The sequence below is a fragment of the Hesperophylax consimilis genome, chromosome 7, assembly GCF_061612785.1.
Source record: "Hesperophylax consimilis isolate HC1 chromosome 7, BYU_Hcon_1.0, whole genome shotgun sequence".
NCBI lineage: Eukaryota > Metazoa > Arthropoda > Insecta > Trichoptera > Limnephilidae > Hesperophylax > Hesperophylax consimilis.
This window is the reverse complement of record NC_142842.1, coordinates 7,149,092-7,173,321: the sequence shown is the minus strand read 5'-3', so window position 1 is coordinate 7,173,321 and position 24,230 is coordinate 7,149,092. Positions and strand designations below refer to the sequence as shown.

At 32.5% G+C, this 24,230-nt stretch overlaps 1 protein-coding gene across 1 annotated transcript in view; it reads left to right on the top strand.

The window, feature by feature from the left end:
- Positions 1-24,230, top strand: part of LOC149422253 (uncharacterized) — a 218,902-nt gene that overhangs the window by 154,577 nt on the left and 40,095 nt on the right. The window contains exons 4-6 of the mRNA XM_089633684.1: positions 1,775-1,874; positions 5,340-5,641; positions 7,802-7,968. Of these exons, the coding sequence (XP_089489810.1) occupies positions 5,477-5,641; positions 7,802-7,968 (332 nt within the window). The 5' untranslated portion in view covers positions 1,775-1,874; positions 5,340-5,476. The remainder of the gene's footprint in view (positions 1-1,774; positions 1,875-5,339; positions 5,642-7,801; positions 7,969-24,230) is intronic.

Below are 24,230 nucleotides of genomic sequence, written 5' to 3'. Positions count from 1 at the left end.
CATTGCCAAGTAACTTGTATTAATCTCCTGGCAAGGCCAATAGGATGACTGTTTCTTCGGACTTTACCGTACTATCGTAACACAAAGTAACTTTATCGTTATGCAGTTTATCTTAGGGCCTTCTAACGTTCTTTATATGTAAGCACCTAATTAGTTTCTGTAGAACAATGCCCTGGGTTGAATTTATGTTTAATGAGACGGTTTATTTTACTTAAAAGCAACATCATATTGAGATTGCAAAGAAAATACGAACATGAACTACTGTTAATTGCTAATGTCGTGTAGTTTATTTCCAAGTAATTATCTTGCAATAGGGGGAGCTTTAGAAAGGCATTTTGTAACCTTATATCAGCTTTTAATCAGCTTAACGATTTATGTCCAGTTGTTTCACATAATTTGAACAATTCATTCAAAATTCAGTGTTAATATTTTAGTTCTGTAAAATAAATGGACCTAACTCGTTAAAATGACTCAAACTGAACTGCAAAACGATAAACTTAAACATTGTTACTTTGCAACGGTCGGTTAGTCAAAAAATATTGCAGAAAATAAGTTATTGCTAAACGCGTTTGACCTGAAAATAAGTGAAAACAATTTCATGAATCACCAAATGGATCTAATGAAAAACCCAAATCCCAGTTTTTCCCTTAATTTATATCTGAACTTTAATTATTATCGAAACATTCTGCTAATCTGCTTGATGTTTGTCACCTATACAAATCTCATAAATACAAGCAGCATAGTTTTTATCCCATCCTCTTCGCCAAATTATATGTCTGATGTTTAAGATAAAACAAGATTAATACCAACGTTCTCAATATACGATAGGTAGCGTTGTTACATACTACTAACAGAACGGCTTACACAACATTCTCCTTCCCATTTCCTTAAAAATATTTTATTAATGTTGCTTCTGTCTCTTTCACCAGACATAATCCATTCAACTGTGTTTTGGTAAAACCCTTCACATTTTTTCGTATTGTCACTTGTCAGTGATTTCATATCGAATACTTTGCAGATTAAGTCATTTCTAATACTAAAAACTAAATTATGCGTAATTTTTTTAAGGTCATTTCGAGAAAACCTTATATGACATTACAATTTTGAAAAATGAATAACAACTTACATATAAACATTAAGATTTTTAATTAGTTTTACGAATCCTGTTATCGTCTCCTGTTAAGTTTTCATATTGTTGCTTGAAGGGTTTCACCAAATCACAGTCGATATTAACTTTGTTTAAACGTTAATTATTTTTTGTTTACTTTGTCTATTTCTTTTTTTCACTGAAGACATTTAGGAAATGTTGTTTCGGAGAATTTGAACAATTATTCAGATTTCAAAGTTTATTTTCAAGTTATGTGAAAGTTGTTTTCAGGTTCTGTTATTATTTATTATTTTATAGGTTATGTTCGGTCAAGTAACTGGCCTATAGTGATATAGTTACAGAACTTTCACGGAACCCGAAAATGAACTTTGAAATTTGATGAATTGTTCAAATTCCTTGAAACAACCCATACTTAATTAGAATTCAACAATACAATAGTTTAGTAATTATTTTTTTTAAGCTCAAATATAGCGAATATTTTTCGTTACATAGACTTCTTAAAATAATTATGTATGCAACTGACAGATTGTTACACAATTAATTTAATTTGATTGATCACAAATGTATTTTTAATGTTCATAAAGAACGTAGATAAACATCTAATTACTTATATAATTCGCGATCGATCCGAACAACCATGCTGACTTTCTTTTCTCTTATTTTCAGAATGATGGAGGTGAATGAATGCATAGATACTGGCGCCTGTCCGACACTATTGCTCCGTCTACTGGAGGCTGCTATCTGTCAACATGAGACATAACCACACGTAATGCCAGCTGATATTTCCACAACAAAATCCCAACTCTCGATTTCTCTATTGCATGACATTTTATAGTGCATCAATACACACGTACAACTTTCTTCCATCAAGCCGAAAGTTATCTCTATCATTTTACTTTCAGTATTTTAATCAGATGTCAAAGGTGTGATATCCGCAGCGGCGGAACTTAAAATTATGAGCCCCCTGCGAAAAATATACAATTACCTAAAATGTTTATTTTTTTCGTAAATGTTGTAAAGCTACATTTCTCCAGCGATGAAATGTTTTCAAAACATCGGATAGAAAAACATTTGGTCGGGGCCACAATCTTTTTTATTCCGAGGCCGATAGAAAACAAGAAACGTTTAATGTTTGTCTGAATATTGTCGCTGGAGTTCGCCTGGATCGCCGCCCGTCTTATCACAAACATTAGAGAACGCCTAAAGCATGATATTTTTTAAGTTACATAATTTACATAAAATATAGTAATTATTTCACTTAATGTTATATATAAGATGTACCACCACAATAAAGCTAGGCTTGTGCGAATGGAGGATGTGTCATTTTGTTCGTTCATTGTTCATCATGATACACGCACACGACTTATAAAAAGTTATGTGTAGCAATTGCGCGTATTTAAATTGTACTTTCACAACATTTAATAATTTGGTAGCCTTGAAAGAAGCCGTTTTTTATTATTATCTTCTATTGCTGATTGTGGCCAGGTTGTTGAATTAAAATAAGAGTTCTTTACCAATATTTATTACTGTGATGTATGGTAATAAGTTGGCAATATTCAAGCGATAGATGGCACTAGTCAGAAAGCTTACTCCAGAGTCCGACAGATGTCGCTAGAGTGTAGCAATTGCCTGTGGGGTATCCTTGTCAGACTTCAAGCTTCTAGAAACAGAGAATTACCAACCCTCGGGTAATGAACAGTGTAGCTAAATTCAGACTTATTTATTGTAACGTAAATAAACGCAATTATTGTAAAGAACCTTTTACTTTATCAAGAGTTCCCAACACACTTAATCTGCAAGTAAAGGCAGAGATATTACAAACACTTTTTTTACTCACTTATTACAGCCATATGAAAAGTTGTACGGATATTTTCCTAAAATAAGCACAGCTGTCCAGCTTTTGTGTACTCCACTCCACTGGTAGCAATCAACAAGCATCAGATACTAAAAATAGTGATGCCACTTTTAATATTAGAAGTTATATGTACATGCATATGTTATAAAAACGAATAAAGAAAAAATAGTAGATATAGTCGACCCCAGCACATATCCGCGGGAATCATAGCCAAAAAATTCAATATGCTAAATTCTTCCATAAATATCCTCTTTCTCGAAGTTTCGCATGAAAACGAAAAAGAGAAAAATACCGGAATGTTTCTAATCAAATACCCACCAGTTCTATGGTTATCTACTTGCTTAAGCGTGATGATGAAATCTTATCCAAATTATAAATCAGTTTTTTTGTAGAATAAATCAAATTTGTTTTTGTATAACCATCTTCCACATCTCAATACTTTTTTTGCACCTTCCGTCGCAGTCTTTTGTGACACAAAATTGTCAAATGTAACGGTTTTGTTTGTACCTATCCAAAAATAGTATTACTGAAATACGTTGTTTTCATTTCAGCGTCATTTCATCACTTGATTGGTTCTGCTACAGTCATAGAATTCCTTCTGGTTCCGATAATATATAAATTTTGACTATTTTAGAGCACAGAGCTGAGTTCTCAGCGGTCAAAAAACTGTCAGATGAATGCAAAGCAAATCAAGTGATAAAAGCTTTCACGGTCAATTATATCATGTTCTTGAAAAGTGTCACGTTGTTTTGTTGTGTCGTAAACAACCATCGTTTTCTTGGCGAAGTTTGAAATGAAATCTTGTATTTAATTAAATGGCAATCTTGCGAACTGAGCTTGTTATTTTAGATTTTGCCAGTCCGGCGTATATTTGGATATCTTTATATTATTATTTTGACATGGTTCACAGGAAAATATTGGTACTGCTAAAATATAAATAAATAAAAATTCCAGAAAGAAAAAGCTCTGCAAAATTGATAGCCACAAACCTCACTCTTTGAGAGCTTCCAAAGCTTCAGTTGAACAGATCATCTGTCATGACATATAATCACTAAGATTTTTTACGTCTCCATTTTTTACTGTGATTGTGATCAAACGTATTTTTTCTTATGAACAAATATCAATCATGTTCAATCAGTTCATAAATTTAAATTAGTTAAATTATTAGCGCATAAAAATGCATTCGAACAAAGGCACAATATTCCATAATTTTATCAGAATTATCTCAGTGAGAGTAATTGTGTAGTATAAAATTATATTTGGACATATGAATAGCTCTATGTATATACATAAATAGGCTGTACAATGTTTACAATATTCGTTTTACGTTCAATGAAGGACTATTCGTCCCTAAGCATTTAAACAAATATGGGCAAAGAACGCTGTGGACTACATGATACCTAATTTCTTAAATATGTTACCTGCCGAAATTTATAAATTATAAATGTCTAACCAAATATTAGGTTGAAGACTTTATAAATAGATCAGTAATATAAGATAAATTGTTTGTAATAGAATATTATCTCTAATACAAACAATTTCAACAAAATGCACATATATATTTTATAGTTTTATGTTACATCTATTTAGGCTATACCTTTATTGAATGTAAATATATATTTTTTTTAATTATTTAATACAATAAAATATTAGCTATTCTTAAACGAAGATTAGAAACATAAAAATCAAAAAAGATATGGTCGCATTCAGAACAACCCAGGATTCTCGCCTTAACGGAGCGCGGTTTAAGAATCGCTAATATTGCCTTCAATAAGTTAATATTTCAATTTAAATAATTTATTCCAAAAATAAAAATAAATATTTATTTTCATTTTGTTAGATACTATCACTGTTCACCTCACATGGTGATATTTAAAATGTTTTATTTTTGTTATTTCTTTGTTAATATATTATTATTATTTTATTATGTTCATGTATATGTGTACGTCATAATGTATTTGTATAAATTGCATTATGTGTATGCACATGTAAGTTATATATTCATACACAATCATATCTCCCTTTTTACTAAATCTTTTCAGTGCTTAAAGCACCCATTGACAAACTATTTGTCTTTTCGTCGACTTTTATCTTTTCTTGTATTGTTTATGCCTTATTATATTCCTTATTTGTTTGTTATTTATATTGTATTATTTATGTATTAATATATTTTAATTTCGTTTTTTAATTATATTTTTATTTAAATTAAGAAATAAAATCTCGTGTTTCACAATTTACATGCATTCCATGCTAACCGTTTACAAGTTTGTAGCAAATTAAATATAATGTAGGTATATGAGTAAAATATTAACATAATCACCATAAATTATACCTAAATCCCCTTGATGACCAATAATTTTACGTCCTTTTTTTCAGCCTTCATCATCATCAAAAAGTGTAGTAAATTGAAAATCTGACCAAAACTGTGAGTGATAAGTTTTGAGGTCTAAATACCAGTGAATAGTTTTGTTTGACAGTTTGCGTGAGTTTAAGAAACCAGTGGCTTAGCAACAATGGCGCACAAGGTGAAGAACAACCACTATGTGGCTACCCACCGACCAAGCACGGGCTCGGGGCACCGCAGCTCCCCTGGCTCCGGGGCCTACAATCGGGGTTACTCCACTGATGGGGAGGATTCGCATAGAGCCCCTTCGGATAGGACGCTGTCGGAATATATGGTAAGAACAATATTTGATCCTTGAAAATATGACGCCATTGGATTTTATGCTTTTGTTTCTATTATGGCTATTATTGATTTTTAGAGAACATCAATATTTTGTAATTTTTCTATACTATCTAATTAAATCAAGTAGGTAGGTAGGACGCATCTTGGCTTAAATCCTAAATGAAAATTTTATTTGCAAATGTTCTGAGATTTAATGATTTATTTAGTCCCGGATTCTCTATTATTTGTTTTGAATCTCACGCCCAGCTAGGCTTTTACATGTTTATTTTTAACACAAAGACTCTAGAAAGCAAGATGGAAAAGTGGTAGATTAGGAATATAAATTCATTAAATAACTGGAAGCAGAGTTGGGCAGTTTATTTTTTAAATTAGATTTGTTGTTCTGCTTGCCAATATTAATTCTGCTAAGACCTGTTTATATTCAGTGATGCATTAAATATGTGAATAACAAACATCCTATTACAAATAGTTAGCTTCTGTATAATGTAGCAAATTTCCCTCTACAATTCTCATAGGAACACATATTTATAATATTTGTGCTTGAGCTGTAAAATAGCTTAAAATAGGCTATATTATAATAAAACAAATATGAAACTTTTTTCCATATTTGTTTTATTATAATATATTATAATGGAATTCCACCATGAGTTGTCAGATTCAAAAATTAAAATAGACTATTTTCGATAAAATTTTAATATAAATAAATTTTTAATAATGCATCACTTTAAAAATAGTTTTTTACCAGTTATGTTCATATTGTGTTTTCCTAATGACATAATCAAAATTCAAAATTCAAAATTCAAAAAATATTTATTGCACAAAAATACAGAGTACAAAGGGTATAGCTTATAGGTTACATCCCATTTCTTCCAGCTAACCTAACAAATACTAATTATATTACATAACCCAACAATTACATGTTAACAAATGTATGTAAATAAAAAACAGAGGTATTTAATTTATGTAAGGTATTCATTGAAGGTGTAGTGACATTTGTTTAAAAGAAATGTTTTAGTGATGATTTAAATATAAGTATGTCGGTTATTTGTTTGATGCTTATAACAACTTGGAAGGTTGTTATATACTTTAATGGTGTGGTCCTTTTTGAAATAAAATTTTGTTTGCTTTTGGGATTAATAAGTTTTCTGTGAATATTAGAGTCAGTTTATTATTTTAAACGACGCAGTCTGCAATACAGAAATCGATTGGTTGGTAAATAACACGGTGGGAAGTTTTTATAATATTTTTAGTAAGAACGTTTTGTGAACGATGTTGTATCAAATAAACAGGTTTAACGTGTTGAAAAGCTACGTTTTTTGCTAAAATTTCTTTTTTTTTTTAAACTTGATTTCACAAATCATCGACTTTATTCGAATGATAAAAATACTTGCCAACTTTTCTATGTAATAAATTACCTTGAATATTTGTATTTTTAAATAATGTTGCAAAAAATATTAGCATTTAAATAAGATTTAAACGGAGATAAGAATATTGTAATTCTAATTTTCAATAAATAACACCACACGACCAAACTCACAATGACGAAAAAAATATGAATTCATTAATCTAAAAGTAGCTTGGAACAGAGCAATTATTTTTTCCATTTCAAACCTACCTGCACCTATTATACGGAGAAATATGAGTATTGCTAATTAATTAAGAATCTATTCAAATTATTGGTAATCCGGTTAAAAACTGGATTGCAGGCCATTTCCTGATGAACTGTTAGTAAATTCGTAATAACACGGGTTCATGCACCTGCATTTGCCTTGATAATATATAATGAAGAAATCCGAAAATATTAGGATTTTTATGAACACGTGTTCTGACATCATAATATATTCGTATTTTACTAAAACGTTTCTAGGGAAAACTTTTAATTTATTCTTTAAGTGCCTTCAATATTAGTTTTATTAGCTCGCGAATTGAACACTACAGCTATTGAAAATATAAAAATCACAATTAAATATGGCGTCACGTCTTAATTTTGGACAGTTGTATGGCTATTTCAAAGCTCCGTAACACTTAACTGAAATGACGTCTTTAGTATTGAATATTCGCGTTGACATAAATAAAGGTAAATTGCACAAAAATGTGTGCAAATTTCTTGACGTCAGAGCTCCACGTTTTAATGGTTTACCCTTATTTCCAGACCAGTAACGAGCGCTCCAGTCCGCCCGTGGCCCCCACGCGCAAGCACCGGGCGCTGTCCCCTGCGCGGGGCACCCCCTCGTCACGGGGGCCCGACCCGCACCTCACAGACAATGGATCGGACATATACGTCACCAGTGCCGCCTACAAACCGCCCTCCGAAATCAGGTAAATAACTTCTTAAACTATTTACGAGTATTCCAAAGGAAAGCTGTATATACCCTGACTATTCTAAAATAATAGAACTCTTTATTGTTGTGTTTTTGTAAGATAAGGAAGTATCCTTGGAAGTGAACCATATTGTAGGAGGGAGGAAACACTAAATCTTCACTAGATCTTCTCATGTTCTCGGACGTTAATCGTATGCAATTTTTTATTAATAATTTGGGTGTCGGGTCTGGGCACCACCGCAACGGGAACCAGTTATTGGATAACCAATATCCCTGCTCATAGGTCACCTCATGTGGTTTACTACGTTTGATGACATAGCAGGGGTGCCCGGATTCATGGGATGTGGTTTGTCTGGGTCTTGGCGGGGGATATGTTGCCCACCTACTGCGATGCGGGCTGGATCGGAATAGACTGATTGAGGGAGACCTTTTGACTTCTCCAGCGAGTCTCTTTCGACCCATCGCCTTGAACCGCAGTGGAAGCGATGGATTCATACGTCCGTATACACTCCTGAACACATTGACCACCAGATTTCTACCCACTCAATATGCGTTTTCCTTGCCAAAACTTCTTCTCCTCTTTTTCCTTAAAAAACCCTCCACATAGCATCTCAAACGATGATAGGGAATTTATAAAATTATTATTTTATAATTTATAAAATTCCCCGAGGGAATTTTTTTGCATCAGGGCGTCCTGTGTGAAGCTTATATAATAATAAAAAAAATTGGCGCGTATCAGCTTGTCTTCAAAAATTACCCAAACTTTTTCTGGTAAAGAGTGTTGTTGACCCACTGCTACCAGTAGTTAGATGTTGACAGGTTATCTAATTTAAACATTGCATTTAGATAAAACTCTATTATTTTACATTATAATCCATTTAGTGAAAATTTAAAGTAAACAATAAAAAAATATTTGACAAGAAGCTATTTTCAAATTTCCAAAATTTTAAAAATTATGATTGCCTTCTCTCGAATACGACAAAGCAAACATTCTGGATATGTTATGTGTTCCTGTGTGCATATGACTAGTATATAATTATGATTGCAATCTCTCGAACACGCCAAAGCAAACATTCGGGATATGTTATGTGTTCCTGTGTGCATATGACTAGTATATAATTATTAGTGCAATCTCTCAAACACGCCAAAGCAAACATTCGGGATATGTTGTGTTTCTGTGCGCATATTAGTAGTATATAATTTATTCCAAAAAGTTTTAATTTCCTAAAAATCTCGATTTGTGAAAAAAATTTTTTTAAAAGAAATTAAAAAAATCTTAGGTAGCTAGAACAAATCTGTATTTATTCTGTGCTAAAATCTAGTAATCATAATTTTTGTGGTTGTTATTATTGTAGTGTAAAAACCTAGTAAAGTTTTGTTTTTACCTTTCTTTAAAAATAGGTCAAAGCCTAAGTACACAATTTGTTTACAATCTTTAAGACCAATTTCAATCAAATTTAGCAAATAAAAAGTTAGATAAAAAACATTGGCCTTGTCCACGGAATAATAACAAAGTTTTTCATGGCCCCCGCTTACAGTTACGGTTTTGCCTGATTTATATTCCTAATACATTATATTCATAAAAAATAATAACCATTATAGAAGCCAACATTAACTTTTTTTAATATCTGAACTTGTTTACAGAGCTCACTATTACCGTCCGTTATGAATCTGACCCGCTATAGTTAAAAGCTTTGGCTCACAGATAATTCACTCTGTTTTAGTGCCTATCTTACCTCATGTATGCGATGTGTAGGCATTATTCAATACATTACCTAGGCAATTACAAGAAATAACGGTCACATATCAGATTTTAAAATTGGCGCGTTAAGTGCATTCAACAGTAGGTGCGTGCATTGAGAAATCTACAATATCTACAGTTTTCTTTATCTATAAATCTATTTGATTGGAATAAGCTATCGAAAAGGTAAAAATAGTTTCTCAATAAGTTGTTTTGTGAAGTTTTTTTAAATGAGTATCTTTTTCTCGTAGATCTCAAATAACTAAAAACTATATAGTTCTTCAAATATGACCACTGAGTGTCGATTTTGTTGTTCGAAAACACGCGTGATATTTAAATTTTAATTGAGACTCTAGTAATCGCTAGCTTAACGGTATTTTGCTATTCGGAAAGGATATTTTTCACCGAAAAAAGCACGTGTAGTCAGAAACACGTCTGTCTGCCGTCAAACCTGGGCGTATTAATACGATCTAAGTCGTTCTGTAGATGGCAATGTGAAATGTTCTGCGAAAGTTAATTCACAAATGCACGTTTTATTTTATTTTATTAAATTCAGACACAAATTTGAAATTTTTCCGATTATTTTGTGAAGAACCCCATTTTACAACTCAAATCGGCATTTTTTGACTTGTCTCCGTAGACCATCGTTTTAGTCGCTAGTGACTTTTTTAATATATATATATTTTGAAATCAGTAGGATAGGCGGTTACTCGGCTGAATGACCAGAACAGACATGTAAAATAAAAAATAAAAATAAAAAAAAATCAAACAAATTGTCACGGAAGACATAAATTTTATGTACATTCTTTACTCCATATAATATTTGAAATCACTAGTTAAAGTACGTCGAATACGTCACTTAACACCCTGTATAAGAAAGTTGGAATTGGTCAACACACTCATCGCTATATTTTGGCACATATTATGACTAACCAGTGGCGGCTCTTCTACGGAGGTCTTTTGGTCAATGACCTCCCAAAATATGCTGCAATAGTATTATAAAAAAAGGATTTAACAAACTACCCGATTATTATTTTTTTATATTCGTACGGTAATAGCGAGTTCCAGTGCCATCTAGCATCCAAATGAGAAGTTAATGTATGTACCTAGCGTGGCTCACATCAAGTTTTGTCCCCAAGCTATCTCCTTTCTTTCTCTTTGCCATACAAAATATTTTAAATGGATTTTCGGACATAACCACGGTGAGATAGACATATCTTCGACTTAAGATTATTAAGGTATTAGAAGGAGAGATATTAAAAAATGTTAGTCGGAAGTTGTTTGTGTTATTAATGATAGCCATCTTGAACTTGAATATTAGTTCGCGAAATTGTTTATCCATTGCTGTCGTAATTTGCATGGACTAATTTAAAATGTCAAATTCTGTGGATATCATATCGATAGAAATCGCAAACAATTCATTGAATCATGACAAATGTATTCAAATAAAGTTGGTTACAGGAGAGAAAAATAAAGAGGTTGAAAACAAAAGTTATCATTTTTATCAGTGCATTTGCGGGTGCAATAAAATGAATGTATAGGTACTTTGCTTTCATTACTTACTTTTTAAGTCTGCTGATAAACAATGGACTGTGTCTGGATTTAATACAAATTAAAATTAAAACATTAAAAAAAAAGATCTTTAAAAGAAAAAATAAATAAATTAGTTATTACCGGCTTCAGAATAGGCGGGTACCGGCAAATTAATTACATACATTGGCGTTTTTTTAAATATTCATTACGCATTAGCAATATGTATTAACATTTCATATAACAATACAAATGAAGCATCTAATTCGACAATTAACCGATATCTTCATACTCTAAATAATATTTGTCTTAACTCTACCATTGACATTTTTTCGGATTCACTGCCCAAATTCAAACGTGGCATCATGTCAATAATTTAAAGAATTCAATGCGCATACATACAGACACACACACACACACACACACACACAAACACTCACACATACATTACACACATCACACACACACCTATAAACTACACAAGTCACCTGGTAATTAAGGAATAAACATACCACTTAGCAGACATTACAAGGAAACATATCATAGGTACACAACATGAAGTATCTTATTCCTGTATATTGTTTCATCTCTGTAAATCATGTACCGTTTGATTCTATAATATAAAATTAAAATAAAAAAAAATAAAAAATATTCACATTTTTCGATTCACCTTCCACTTCTGGACCCCTGGAGCCGCCTCTGTGACTAACGCTCTTGGAAAGCTGTTTAAAAAGTTTATAAGCATCCGGTGTATATGAAGAAAACATTTTTTTGCGATATGACGCAATAACATTTTCAGAAATTCGTGAACCCCAGTTTGGGAACAGCTATTGTGGAATATATTAGCGAGCATCCAACCATAATATTTTCTAAATACAGTATTGCTCTCAGATTTTCACGACCGTTTATTCTCTCGCTGATGTCTACTTCGTGGCCATATCCAAAATCTCAAAGCAGGCAGGTACATACCCGATAGTTCATTCTATTCGCAATGCACGACATATTTGCGTGTGTAACGCTCCGTATACAGTTGCAAAAATCTCTCTCGAGAATGCGATTGTTTCCAAACGGTCGCTGAGGAAACATTTTGAGAAAATACCACTCTACGATTGGCCACAGGTAAATAGGTTACACGCTCCACGACGATATCTGAACAGTGTATAGACTGTATAGTCTTTAACACAATCAGTTGCTATCTAATGTCCATTACGGTTGCGCATATTCGGTACCGACTGACTTACTATTACTAACAACTAACTATCAGACTTACTCCCTCCGGCTTGGGAGTATACTTACAAGTATACCTACTGTCTTAGAAATACGGTAGAGTCTTATAAAATTGCATTCTTTTGTACAGAAAACTATTTTGTGTATTGGCTTTGTCTTTTTATGGTAATCTAATTTTATTGGCATGTCTTTGAGTTATATCTGTGAAATTCCTTGATGTATACATGGTTATGGTTCAAATATTGTTACAATATACTGTCAAATTACCCATCGGGTAACTCATCAAATACACATTTTTTCTTTCTTTTTGAGATATGTTTGTGTGTATTATTACTTTATGTTTGTGATTACTCTATGTTTGCTTCACTCAAATGTAATTTTTTATCCTTGATACAGGCTTAGTCCTAGTGAGGTTGATTTTTATGAGAAAAAACATGATTTATGTACAGTGAGATGCAATAAATAAATAAATAAAATTTTGTGTGAAAAGTATTTTGGTAACATGTTATTTATTATTTTATGCATAAATATCATCGCATATTTTCTATCTGAAATGCCTAGGGCACAGGGTAACTATTTTCTGCTAATAATGTCATTTCCAACGTGAACTCTTTAAAGATAGTAACTGTAGTACCTACCGTAAAATATAAGTCAAAACTCCATATTTCCTGTTCATTATTTTTCAAATATTATATAAATGTATATAATAATAATAAGTATTAGAATCGATCTACCTACTGTCTCAGAAATGTGGTAGAGAATTACCTGATATCTAATACTACTGGCCGATACTTTAAATTGCTCTGAATTATGGGTTAATTTATAAAATCACCTCCGACGCCAATCTCAGTGATCAAATTGTTTGTCCGTACCGTAATCTTGTGATTGCTTTAAAGTTACAGCGGGAGTACTGTTTTGCATTTTAGTTCTCCAATCTCCAGTGTTCAGTGGGTAACTGGAGCAGGTTCTTCGTCCGGTATTATAAGGAAATATGCCCGTAGTAAGAAGTAATGTACATTTATTACAGCGGACTGCTCTGCATTGTTGTTGCTGGCACGAATACAATGAATGCAGTACAATAATTAGGTAAATGATAATAAGCATATTAAAATACGTGCACAGTGACTCCCACATTTCAACTGCGTTTTTAAATAGATTAAAAACTTTATGAATTTACCCAAACTATAAGTGTTCAATTATCTTCTTTTTTTCTAACAAATAGATAAAATTATATCCTCACTGGGATCTCCCATGCTGAGGATTTCATTTACATAATATTCTTATTTAGTAGTATGGATAATTTTTTTCTGAAATTGTTATAAATTTATTACGTGGTGTTTTTTTATTCAGTTCAGTTGTTTCAGTCTGTATTTAGTGTCAGAATATTATCTTTTTCTGATCTCCCCATCTTTTGTATCCTGCTTTATATTTGCGATTTAAATATTAAAATATTCTTATGAGTTTTGAATGAGAGTGGGATTTTGTTGTAGAGTTTAGCACTATAGTATAGGAAGCTTTTTTGCACAACTATAGATCTGCATTTTCGAATAAAGTAATACAGACATTAAATTTGTTGAAACATGTTTCATCACTGACGCTACAATTCTTGCCGAGAAAAAAGATAGAACGAGAGTGTTTTCATGTGTTAAGGTATTTTTCAGGCAAAAAAATTAAATTGTTCGCATGGAGAACAAAAATTTTTGAACATATTAGTTATTAGTTAAAAAAAAATTGTATGAGAAATAAAACAATGGAATTTTCAAAAAGTTATTTTTTTTTTACTTTTACCGTCACGTAGAATCACCTTACTAACATTTTATAAATATTAGTTTCTTCCTTTACTTTAAAGACATCTTAACAGGTTCAGTGCCAGTCTTGGCCAGTGATAGCTTGCAGAACTCGGACATGTAAACTTGGAACGCTCTGTCACCCATATTCAACATGCTATAACTTTAAAACCACAGTAGGTAGTAAAAAACCGCGTTCGCGCAATTTGTTTTGAATCTTTCAGTAATCATAAAAACAACGTCGCGACAGTTGACGGATTTACACCGAGCATTAAAAGCTGTATTGAAGCACACGCCAATTGGCGGGTGCGGAGTTTCTCGAGACATTCAAACTCCGTTTAGTGGCGGAGTTGGCAGCGAACCTGTTAAGGTCCTTCGCAGCATAATGCAATGCATCCTTGATCCCTGATCTATTACCCGTATCCTTTTTAGATGCTTTATGGCCAAAGTAAGTATTAAATGCTTTATGATCACTAGCGAATTGAATGCGTGCGAATAATGCAACCCATCTCATTCCGCCTTACCATATATATTCCATTGGAATAATGACAGTCTCCTCACAATAACGAGCCAATAATTGTTTCAGTAAAGTACAACTTGAGGCCGTTGCGACTGATTGATTATAAACAATAAAACGATTTCAATGAAAATTAAGTCAATTTACAGTAAAATAACTTTAATTGACAGGCATAAATGGTCTCCTGTATTCGCAAGTACACGACAAATCATTTGAAGCAGAGGCGGAACTATTTTTGGCGAAACGCCGCAGAGGGGGTAAATTTAAAATAAATAAACAGATCAGAATTTATTATTTTTTAAGAAAAGCGTAATCTTGGATCATTTTTACATCACAGATGTCAAAACATGTTACAGGCTTTGATCGAGGTTATGAATGGATTGAAGTAAATTTTTTAATGGTCCTCGTGCATCCTTCTAAAAATTCAAACCACTCTCTCTACACTCCTGGAATAATACGTATCTAATAATGGGTTAATAATATTACTTTAAGCAAAATAAATTTTGTAGGCATGTATTACATTTTATGCTACCATACGCAAGGCCGAACTGCCGAAGTGAACCTCGACTTATGGGAAAGGAACGAAGCAACCGCAAATGGCGCGAAACGCCGCTTGCAGTTGCATCGTTCCTTTCCCGTAATTTGTGGCTCTGTTCGCGTTTAAGTTCGCAAATGTATACGTACCATTTAGACGTTTTGGAATAGTTTTATTGGTTGTTTTACACTAGTTAAAATTTGTTTTGGGTATTATTTACACAAAATTAAAGGGGTGATTTTTTATAAACCGATTTTGAAATGGGCCCGGCTGGTATCCGCCACTGATCATTATACTTGGTAATGCCGTAAACATTTGCCATTCAAAGCTAAATATAAAGCATGAACAATGTTTATAAAGGCACTGCGATGTCAATGAACTACGCAATTACCGCTGACTATAGAAGACTTTTCATGTCAGTGTCACCGGAGATACTAATCAGAATTTTCATGCCATATTCTCGTCACACGAGATCGGGAACATGAGTCATGCACGAACAGGAGCCCTATCAACTTCTAGTATCTACAATTTTACTAGATAAATCTGCGGCTTGCTTCTGAAAGGGCCATCTGAGAAATAAAAAACTTTAATTATTAGAAGAAAAATTGTTTTTTCGTCGTATATACTAGTATCCTTCACTACCAATGCATAAATATATAAAAAAAAATTACTTTGTTTTAAACCACTTTATTTTAAATATGATTTAAGATTTTATTTATCACTTTATTTTAGTTATATAGGTCGACCGGTTTCGGGACAGTGGAAATATAAATTTGTAACTTGTCCTGAAAAAGGTTGAGTGCAACCTAAACCGGTCGACCTATATAACTCAAATAAATTGGTTTAAAACAAAGTTTAAAATAAAATCATTTATATAATGTCAAGCGACAAAAGGTTTGCTTTTTTCGATAATGTTTTAATTCAGTTCGTAACATTTTTTAGTAAGTGTGACTTTTAATATTTTTTTGTAATTTTTGAGCAGAGACGTGGAAAATATTTAGTCAATTAGATTAGCAGATAGGAAACTTAGTATTGTTTATCATATATGCATACAATCACCACGAAACAGCTTAAAAATGCCGTTGAAACTGAACATAAACAAAATGAAATTTTAATTAAAAGTCATACGCAACTTTTGAGAGGACGATATCTATAAATAAAATAAAAACTCTAAGACCGATGAGGTAATGAATGATATCTAAAAAAAACTCCTTACATTGACAGCCCAGCCTAATGTACCAAAACTACCTTGAGCCAGTCCTGGAGGAGAATTCCCGTTCTTTATCCTTAACTAGGGACGTATCCTTAGAGATGTATATATCCCCAACATGATTTATTTATGGTTTTTAAATAGTTACATAGTTACATGTCCCAAAACAATCCTTATAAAAAAATTTTAACATCTTTTAGTAGACTGAACTCTTGTTTGTGCCAAGGCTGAAATGAGATAAATGGGTATATATTTTGGACATGTTCAAGCCTAGGGAAGGAGAACGGGAATTTGCCTCCAGGACATATCAAATCGATCTCTTAACTTCTGTGCGATTCTAAAAATAAAACATAATTCTAAATCACTAAAACCTTTTTTTATTATTTTGTTTAGGATCTCATTGAAGTTAAGATGCCGACTTTATTCAGTGCTCCGGCCTGATTTGAGGTGGTTTTGAATGTACACGCATGAGAAGGAGGTATGCGCGAACAGAGACTCTATTAATTCTAGTATCGTCATCCATTTTCTTAATTCTCAAACCATTGTTGTCTTATGGAACGTGAGAGACGAGTGCTGTTGACGTAATTTTTAAATTATATACTTTTAAGATTATACCTACACTTTAACAACTTAACTTCAAGCCGTAAGATTGCGTAAGATGAAATTATATGTGTAGTAGCTACTCAATTGATTTGAGTAATTTTGTTCTGAGAAAGTACCGGAGTAATCGGTATACGGCGTATTAATAACGCATAATAACTCATGATTATCTATGACTCATGCATTATTTAGCTACACGTAGTTACGTACCAGACGTAAATAGGTACCTCCTTTACAAACTACAGAACATGTCATCGTTTTTTAAAAACATTACTGTTTTAAACGTTACACAACAAACAACTCTCTCACTTTTACGCAAACATTAATTTTATGTAATTACTAACGTTACTATCCGGCTTCGCAAGAGATTTAAATTTATCAATAGGTAAGTAGGTAGGTATATTGAAAAACAGAATGATATTGAGTCTTAGACTGTTTGTTGAAGGTTGAAAATTTCAAAGCGTCGTAGCTCATATGGAAATGACATTGTATGAGCTTAAGATCGTTACGCTAAAATCTTTAAATTTATAAAAAAGAGAAAAAGGTGTGCAAATTTCGTGATGCCAGAATTTACCGTTCGGTAATTTTCTCCTTTGAGTAGATAAGATTGATCAAATCATTATTGTCTCTCAAGCTACTGGTAAATCTTTGTGAAGATCGCCTGTTTGAATGTATTTGTGCACACCGATAGTAGTTTGGAACACCCGTACACAGTCCCCTCTTACCCCGCAATAGTCTTAAGATACAGTACACCACTACTAATGATTACTTACTTACTTTGGAAAATCAGACATACGTGCATCGTTTGTTTCACTATTATTAAGTGTGTAAGAAAGAGCTGAAGCATTATTGTGATAAAGAACGTTTAAGTTTTATGCTTTTTTTCCGTTGGCGTACCGTTAAAATTTTAAAATGCCGTTGTGTTCTCCCACGAACCCCATGCATAGGACATAGGACCTCACAGAAGGCCAAACCTTTATAACTTGGCCATCATAATACATAAACTTGCACGAAGGCGCTCATTAGGCTTGACACTGGAAGATCTACAACATAAGTCAACATATTATATATCTTACTCATAAGCACTTAACCCACGAGGTCCAACATTTCATTTAATCTACGAACATTTAACGAGCCTTTACGATATTCATATTGCATATGATTATGATTGAAGCAGGTACAAGTGGACCCTAACCTCGTGCACACATATTGACAGTGACTTTCTAAGGTGAGAGGTTCTTGGGGTCTAATGGACGTTCACGGTGCATGTCCTAATAATCATGCCAGCTATAATTTATACGGCGGCACGATTAACTTCTTAACGTGTTGATAATAGATATTGATATATGTGACATACGACTTTGATCATAACAATAGCTATTATAATATTTTCTTTAGAATAAAACTATAGTTAAAATTTCCTTAAAAATAAATACATTCTATATAATTTATTTAAAAAAATATTTCACCGGTGTCAAAAAACTGTAAAATAGCCATGGTGATTGGGGTTCGCAATCCCGCATCCCGCAATTCCGATTTTCATGTGCGGGATTTGTGAAATTGCGGGATTAAAAAATATTAAATTTACAACAAAACACTTTTTTTTGATTTGTAAATGTTGCGAGTTGCAGAAAGTTGAATGTTTGATAATGAATGAGGAACTGAAATTGATGTTACACAGAGAAAACTTACTGATATGAAATACTGTTAATGTATTAAAATACTGGTCAAATTATTCGTTTTTTCTGTTAAAAACGGGACCGCAGGCCTGCAACGAATGAATTGTCAGAGTAACTAACAAATTAAAATATATAACAACCTTCCACGTAGCATAAAAAAAAAAACCGACATATTTAAATTTAATTCATCTCTAAAAACATTTATTTTAAACAAATGTCACTACACCTTAAATGAATACCTTACATAAATTAAATACCTCTGTTTTTTATTTAAATACATTTGTTAACATGTATTTGTTGGGTTATGTAATATAATGTGTATTTGTTGGGTTAGCTGGAAGAAATAGGATGTAACCTATAAACTATACCTTTGTACTCTGTATTTTTGTGCAGTAAATGTTTTTTTGAATTTTGAATTTGAATTATCATCCCAAAGCGTATTTTATGAGGACGGCGGAACACGTGTTCACAGAAATATTGACATACTGATATTTTATTATGAAAAAAAATGTGTTTCCGATATATTTGACCGGTCGGTGGCCGAGTTGACATCGCGTTTGGGTCCCACCCAGGCGTAGTGTGTTCAATTCCTCGGCTGGCTAAGTCCTCCATCACAACACAAGCAACATTTTCAGCTTACTGTGGTGGTAGTAGGAGATTTTCAAATATTATCATCAAATTGGCATGCTAACACATTTTAACATGATCATTTTTCTCCGTGCAGCACACGCTTTCTTGTTTAAAGTCCCACCAACTAGTGTGGAAGCAGAGATAGCGTTTTCACGTAAGGGTGACAGGACATAGTCTCCTCATTTTCATGATCTTATTTTTTAAATGCTTATTACGTCATTTTTTCAATGTTTTTTAATAATATACCGAGTATCAAAGATAGTTGATCTCAAGTGACTGTGGAGAGACCGGTCATCTTATTCTATGGTGACAATATTGTTTTTTTAATGTTTTTTTTTATGTAACGTACGATTTTTGTTTATCAAAGTCTTTATAGAATGCTTATTAAAATTATTATGTTAACTCATGTAACATAAAGGATTAGTAACAAGTTATGTGGTTACTAATTTTTAAACTCGGGAAGTTACTAATTCATCGCATAGAAAAATAAAATCTGGTGCTTATTGCTAATTTTATAACAAAAAAAGTTTTTTAAATTTTCAAACCATTTTACATAAAATATGTTGATGTTAAGGTCCTGTTTTTACTAACCATAAATGTAAATAACTTACATCCGAAGGGATCCCTTTAGAAACATTTGTGATTTTAGTAATACGTTCATCAGAAATATCTAAAGTGTGAGCGTCGAGCAAACTCCCGCAATTAGAGTATTATGTCGCCTTAAGAGAAGACGTCCCCAGCGTTACGTTATTGTTATTTTAGAAATTATTTAACCTTAGTCACTACATGTTAACGCTCGTGACCGTAACCGCACATTTGTCAGCTATAATTGTGAGAACTGTCATAATATGCGGTTAGTAGTCACGGTAACGCGCGTTAAAAGACAGGTCCCAGTTACACCTATGCAACATATATTTTACTAGAGCTTTAGTTTCATGCTCACGAAATTACTAGCTAGATGAAAAATTACGAAGGTTCTAAGCAAATTTATAAGACCGATAAAAGGTAAAAGATTGAATTGTAAATTATTTTTTTTGTGAATAAGTTTCACCAAGTTTTTCTTGTTAAAAAAATAACAACATAAGGCAGAACGAAAGCGAAGTGGAATACTCTCAGTGTTCCCTTTTTGACTAAGTTTTTTAACTATCATTACTGTTACAAACGTTACTTTTAAATAAACCATATTTAGTGATTTGAACTTAATATCCCAAATCTCATTCTATTCCTCTGTATTAATTCTGTTCTAAACGCATCCCAGTTCTTGGAGCAATAGAGCTCTGGTTCCAGACAGTGCGACGCAAGAATGGTACAAAAAAACTACTCTGTAAAATTCTACAAGACTGCTGTAATCTTGATTATATATTAAACTACTATTTTCTTCGCTAATATTTCAAAAGCTTCGTTCACAGGGAAATAAAAAGTTAGACGTCGAGACTTTTGCGTGAGAGTTGCCCATGCCGTCCGCCGACATTTTTGTCAATGTGAAGTTGTTCACTTCGAAGTACCTACACCGCGTGAAAAACGTCAATTATATTTACGATTACGATGCAATTTGGTACAATTGGAATTTGACAAAAAGACAGGCTACAGTTGAATTCCTGCAGAAATATTTTTTTTCCAATTACATTCTGTTGTACATTCGTTCATATCAATTCTTTGAGTTACTATTATTATACTATGTAATTGCTTATTCAAGATTTTTTTATTTGTTACAAGCACATTCGAGATAACTCGAATTAATGTAATATGTTTTAGGCCTGATGTGGAATTCGACTGTACCTACACAAAATTCACTACCTACAACTCCTATCTGTTCACTCCCATCAGATTCCCAGGAAGCACACATAGCCAGGATGGTGAAATTGCATCGCTTCAAAAGTAAAATATGCGAAAGAGGTTAAAGTTATCGCATCTAGATGTGTTTCTTCCTACTAGATATATGGTATTGTAGTAGGTAGTATTGTAAAGCAGTCCTACCTATGTGAGAATCAGTATAATGTATTCACGTTCACAGTGCGTACACATTATGCTGTTCTCCCACCAATATGTGGGTCAGTTACACAATAGTTGGCACATCGCATTTACTACTGCATTCAATTAAATGGCGAATTCATTCAGCGGTTTATTCTCTCGCACGTTATGTAACGCAGGTTAATTGTTGAGAAAAAGCGGATAAACACACAAAACGATACGCAAGTATTACGTTTTTTATAATTCTCTATCTGTAGATATCTAATCTCCGTGTGTGTTTTTCTCACATTGAATCATCTTGTTGTTCAGAAGAATAAGTTTAATAATATTCATCGAAATATCTTGTTAATTACGTTAGTGGCATTTCCTGCTTAAGAAATTCTCCTACATACAGAAATTCTACTGCATTTTATCTTCGATTTGTCTCTTGTACATTCTGTACGATTTTCCATTTTCATGATACCGTGATAATATTGACAACCTATGAACAATTTACTCAATATTTTTCAAGATTAAATATTTATATATTTAGAATTTAGAGTAATTTTGCTACAAATATCGTGTTAGCCTAGGCTTCACTTTTTGTAACTAATTGGTTACGCGCGTCCACAGTATTAACGCAAAAGGGGGACGTTATGCAAAACTAAAGGAACTAAATTGGCTAACAGTGAAACAGATGCTGACTTTGAACGCGATGATATTTATACATAAAATAAGAAACAACCTATTACGTGTAATGAAACTGAGCAACCAATAAAGGACAAAGACTACCCACAAAACAGCTTACTATACAAAGGAATACAATATTATAATGTTGTAAACTTGGATGTACAAATGGCTAAAATAAAATTAATAAATGAACAAATAGAACTCTGTCAATTAAGGCTTAAATTTATCATGTCATTTTTTTTTACTAGGGCCTTTTTTGAAAAAAAAATTAACATCTTTATGACTCTACAATATTGCGGTATAAACGTGAAACATTGTGTAGGTATAAAGCATTTTCAAAAACAATTTATTCATAAACGTCGTCATTGCTTGTTTTATGAATATTCCAGGATCCAAATATATCTCCATTTTACATATGCCTGACTAATTAATATGTATGCAAGTTGATGAGATCCTTATATCAACCTTTCCTGTTCCATACCTGTTCGTCCTCCACGCAGAATATTGCAGAACTCGGATACGACTTTTTCGCAGAATGATTTACTTTGTCATTAACCACAATAAACAAACGATAATGGCTGAAAAACGCAAATTTTCTTGCTCAGACGTCCCTTCTGTATTAATTTTATAACGAAACGAAGATAAAATATTACTAATGGGGTTTTATCGACCGAGATTACAGATTGATTGGTTATATTATTATTGAGAAGTAAAACTGCAAAACTATTTTATGCTTGCTAAATTGTTGCCAAGCTACATTGTAAAAATAATGCTAAAAAATGATTGTACAGCATCCTCACAAACCATTTCTTATGATGAATATTCTGAAAACGTGTATGCGATTTTTTTCAGTTTGAAAGGATTCTATTTCTAACTGCCTCTTAAAAGTTATTCAAAGATTTTTTTGTTTATTATTATGCAATTTAATTTGTAGAACCCCAATTTTTTTTTATATATTCAATAATAATAAAATCGAATTAATTAAAAAATTAATCAGTTTATAATTTTAAAAAGTTCTGCTGTGTAGTTATTGTTAGCCGTGACAGCAGTTTCGTCTTCCAAACGTATTATACAAATGAAAAAACTAATCGAACCTTATCTAATTTTTTGAAATAAAGTCAGACAGTCTTGCCCAAACAAATTTACGCTAATTTCTGTTGCCTCAAATATTCTCAGTGTTGCCAAGTTAGCATATTATATGCTAAATTTGGCATAATTACTCCATGTTTAGCATAACTATTATGCTTTTAGCATATAGCATATTTATTTGGCTTATTTTTACAGAAACATGAAAATAATAAAAACCAATTTTTTAACTAACAAAAATGATATCGATTGAAAAACTGGTGTCTCAATGGAGAAACATAGTTCACATTAAATGGGAATCCTTGACTTCCACTGTAGAGTTTTGGATTGAAGTCATGCAATATAAAGATGCAGCTAATAATAACCCCTTCGGTGATTTATGTCAGTTTGCAATGTCTATTTTAACATTGCCGCATTCAAATGCGGACATTGAACGTGTATTTAGCCAAATGAGTCTGGTCAAAACAAAACTCTGAAATCGTTTGGCGGTGAGAACCCTGAATGCCATTTTGTACGTGAGATTTGGCCTAAAGAGAGCAGGAAAGTGCTGTTATTCTTACACTGTACCTGACGAAGTACTACGCTGCATTGGGACCAAAGAAAGTTACGACTCCGTCTCTCAGCCTTCCACATCAGCTGCTGTTAATGAAGAAGAAGATGAAGATGTTGATATTATATTTCACTGATTTTATTTCTAAGTTAAATTTATGTTAGCTTTTTTATGGTATTTTTTAAAGTAATTTAGTATTTTTCTGGCATATTTTTCCCATCACTCTATTTCTCAATAAATACTAAGTTAAATTTATGTTGTTTTTTTTGGCATTTTTTAAGCAATTTAGCATATTTCTGGCATATTTTTCCCATCACTCTAGCATATTTTGAAGTAGTTGAGTTGGCAACACTGAATATTCTTGATGGAACTTCTTGTACGATTATTGCAATGTTTGGGGACAGAATGCGTTCACATCATTGATCTATTATAATGGTTCACATGCTTGAAACGAACTGCCGCATATAAACAAACACGTTTATTTGAAAAAATTATAAACAATAAAATATATAATATATACAATAACAA